The 2,318-nt window shown below is 62.9% G+C and overlaps 1 protein-coding gene across 1 annotated transcript; it reads left to right on the plus strand.

The window, feature by feature from the left end:
* The first annotated feature begins 516 nt into the window (after positions 1-516).
* On the plus strand, positions 517-1,664 carry LOC120397302. The gene is made up of 2 exons (XM_039523001.1): positions 517-1,034; positions 1,074-1,664. Exons 1-2 carry the CDS (start codon positions 582-584, stop codon positions 1,662-1,664), a joined length of 1,044 nt encoding a protein of 347 aa, XP_039378935.1. The 5' UTR covers positions 517-581.
* Positions 1,665-2,318: the final 654 nt, after the last annotated feature.

The raw sequence follows: 2,318 nt of genomic DNA on the forward strand, positions 1-2,318 counted from the left end.
AAGCCAGGAGCCCAGAGAGTCTCTCTCTGCTTTAGAGAGAGATGGGCCTGGCTGCTTAGGGCTTAAGACAAGGTACCTGAGGGAAGCAGTGCTGGGGAATAGGCTGAGGAGCCGGGGAGCTCCAGCCTAGAAAGCCCCAGGCTGCGGCCTAGCAGTGGGCCAACAGGTATTGAGGGGTTGCAGAGGGCAACCTAGGGGTAGGACGAAGCAGCAGGTCCAAACCCCCTTTGCCTGTGATGAGTGGGCTGATACTGCAGTCTGCCCCAGGGTGTGGGGCTAGACCATGACTGACAGTAGCCACTACTGAGGCAAGGCGGGGATAGTAGCGTGGGGTTCCCCTGGGAGGGGGAGACCCAATAATAGATAGCGGGCACCGGGTCCAGGGAGGGACACCGGGGCCAGAGAACAGGCGGGTCACCAGCCTGCCGAGGGCGCTCCAGGGCCGGACCGAGGGACATTCCGGGACCGACCAGCAGGAGGCGCGGCAGGGGTGAGTACCACCCTGTTACAGTGGCACCTGACCAGGGACCTTTAGAACCGCCCCTGATACAAGGGGCCAGGGCAGGGAACCCAAGAGAGTGATGGATCCCTGTTATCCCGGGGTCTTCTTTGCGGAGACTCCAGGCGTAGTCCATGGGTGGGGTTTCGAGGCAGCACCCCAGCGAAAGGGGACTGAGGACCCACAGGGACTGCAGGAGGTGCAATGGGCCCTCCAAAGACAGTTGGGCCAGCTGATAGAGGAACAGCGGGCCCTGGTGAAGTTCCTCAGGACAGAGTTCCAGAGGCGTGGAGACAGATTGGGTAGGCGCAGGGCCGGGACCAGGAGGCCCACGGCTGAGCGCCGGACATGTTATGCCTGTGCAAGGCGAGGACACATAAAGAGGGACTGTCCCTACTGGGCTGGGAGCAGGATGCCTCACCCAGAGAAGGGGCAGCGGCAGGTCCCTCGGGCAGCCTGCCGGGTGAGGGAACCCAGGCAGCTGCCAGCGTGCTGGACGTGTGGGCAGACGGGCCATTTTTGGAGGGACTGCCCAGGCCCAGAGAACACGACCCAGGGCAACCCAGGAAGGGTTGGCCCAGAGAGGGACAGTGAGAAGAAGCAGGGGGCCCGGGCAATACCGAGGCGGGGAGCCTGTTGGCATTGCCGGGAGCGGGGCCACCAGAAGAAAGACTGCCCCCTAGTGGGGAGGGCAACACAGCTGGAGGCAGTCGAGAGAGTGGCTGACCGGCCAGTGGGCCACCCAGGAGAGGTGGTGAAGACCGCAGCTGGGATGGTGGGGACCCTGCGAGAGGGTCAGACCCAGACCATCACCAGGGAGGTCATTAACAAGGAGACCCAGACAGAGTGGGGCCCGCAAGAGGCGGGAGTCCAGAAGAGACAGGTCCTAGAAACCAAATGGACCCAGGTGGTTATGGGACAGGCCACCAAGGGAACCCAGACCCTGAGGGAAGAGGGCCTGGGGGACTCGGATCTACAGGTGCAGCTAGACGCCACAGAGCAGGCATGGAAGACGGCCGTAGCAGAGCTCCGAAAAGTCCGCCAGGAGAAGGAAGCCCTGGCCGGCAAATTAAAAGACAGTGAGGAGAAGCAGGCACGGCTGGCAGGACACCTCTGGGCCGCACAGGCCAGAAGGCCCCATGATCCCCAGGGGTGGGGGTTTTAAGGGGGGAGGTGTGTAGCAGGGTGGACCCTGCTCCGGGGTTTGAAGGGGTTAAAAGTGGCCTGACAGAGCTAGGCTGATTGGGGAAGTGTCTGCAGCTGGGGGCCACGCCCCAAACTGAGGAGCAGGGCCTTATAAAAGGCAGGGAAGCCAGGAGCCCAGAGAGTCTCTCTCTGCTTTAGAGAGAGATGGGCCTGGCTGCTTAGGGCTTAAGACAAGGTACCTGAAGGAAGCAGTGCTGGGGAATAGGCTGAGGAGCCGGGGAGCTCCAGCCTAGAAAGCCCCAGGCTGCGGCCTAGCAGTGGGCCAACAGGTATTGAGGGGTTGCAGAGGGCAACCTAGGGGTAGGACGAAGCAGCAGGTCCAAACCCCCTTTGCCGGTGATGAGTGGGCTGATACTGCAGTCTGCCCCAGGGTGTGGGGCTAGACCATGACTGACAGTAGCCACTACTGAGGCAAGGCGGGGATAGTAGCGTGGGGTTCCCCTGGGAGGGGGAGACCCAATAATAGATAGCGGGCACCGGGTCCAGGGAGGGACACCGGGGCCAGAGAACAGGCGGGTCACCAGCCTGCCGAGGGCGCTCCAGGGCCGGACCGAGGGACATTCCGGGACCGACCAGCAGGAGGCGCGGCAGGGGTGAGTACCACCCTGTTACA

This window comes from Mauremys reevesii, linkage group 2 (assembly GCF_016161935.1).
Source record: "Mauremys reevesii isolate NIE-2019 linkage group 2, ASM1616193v1, whole genome shotgun sequence".
NCBI lineage: Eukaryota > Metazoa > Chordata > Testudines > Geoemydidae > Mauremys > Mauremys reevesii.

Excerpts from the sequence above, each read along its gene's own strand:
- LOC120397302 (XM_039523001.1), top strand. The coding sequence starts at position 582 with ATGGATCCCTGTTATCCCGGGGTCTTCTTTGCGGAGACTCCAGGCGTA. Across the intron at positions 1,035-1,073 it reads ATTTTTGGAGGGACTGCCCA|GGCCCAGAGAGGGACAGTGA; the intron begins GGCCCAGAGAAC and ends CCAGGAAGGGTT.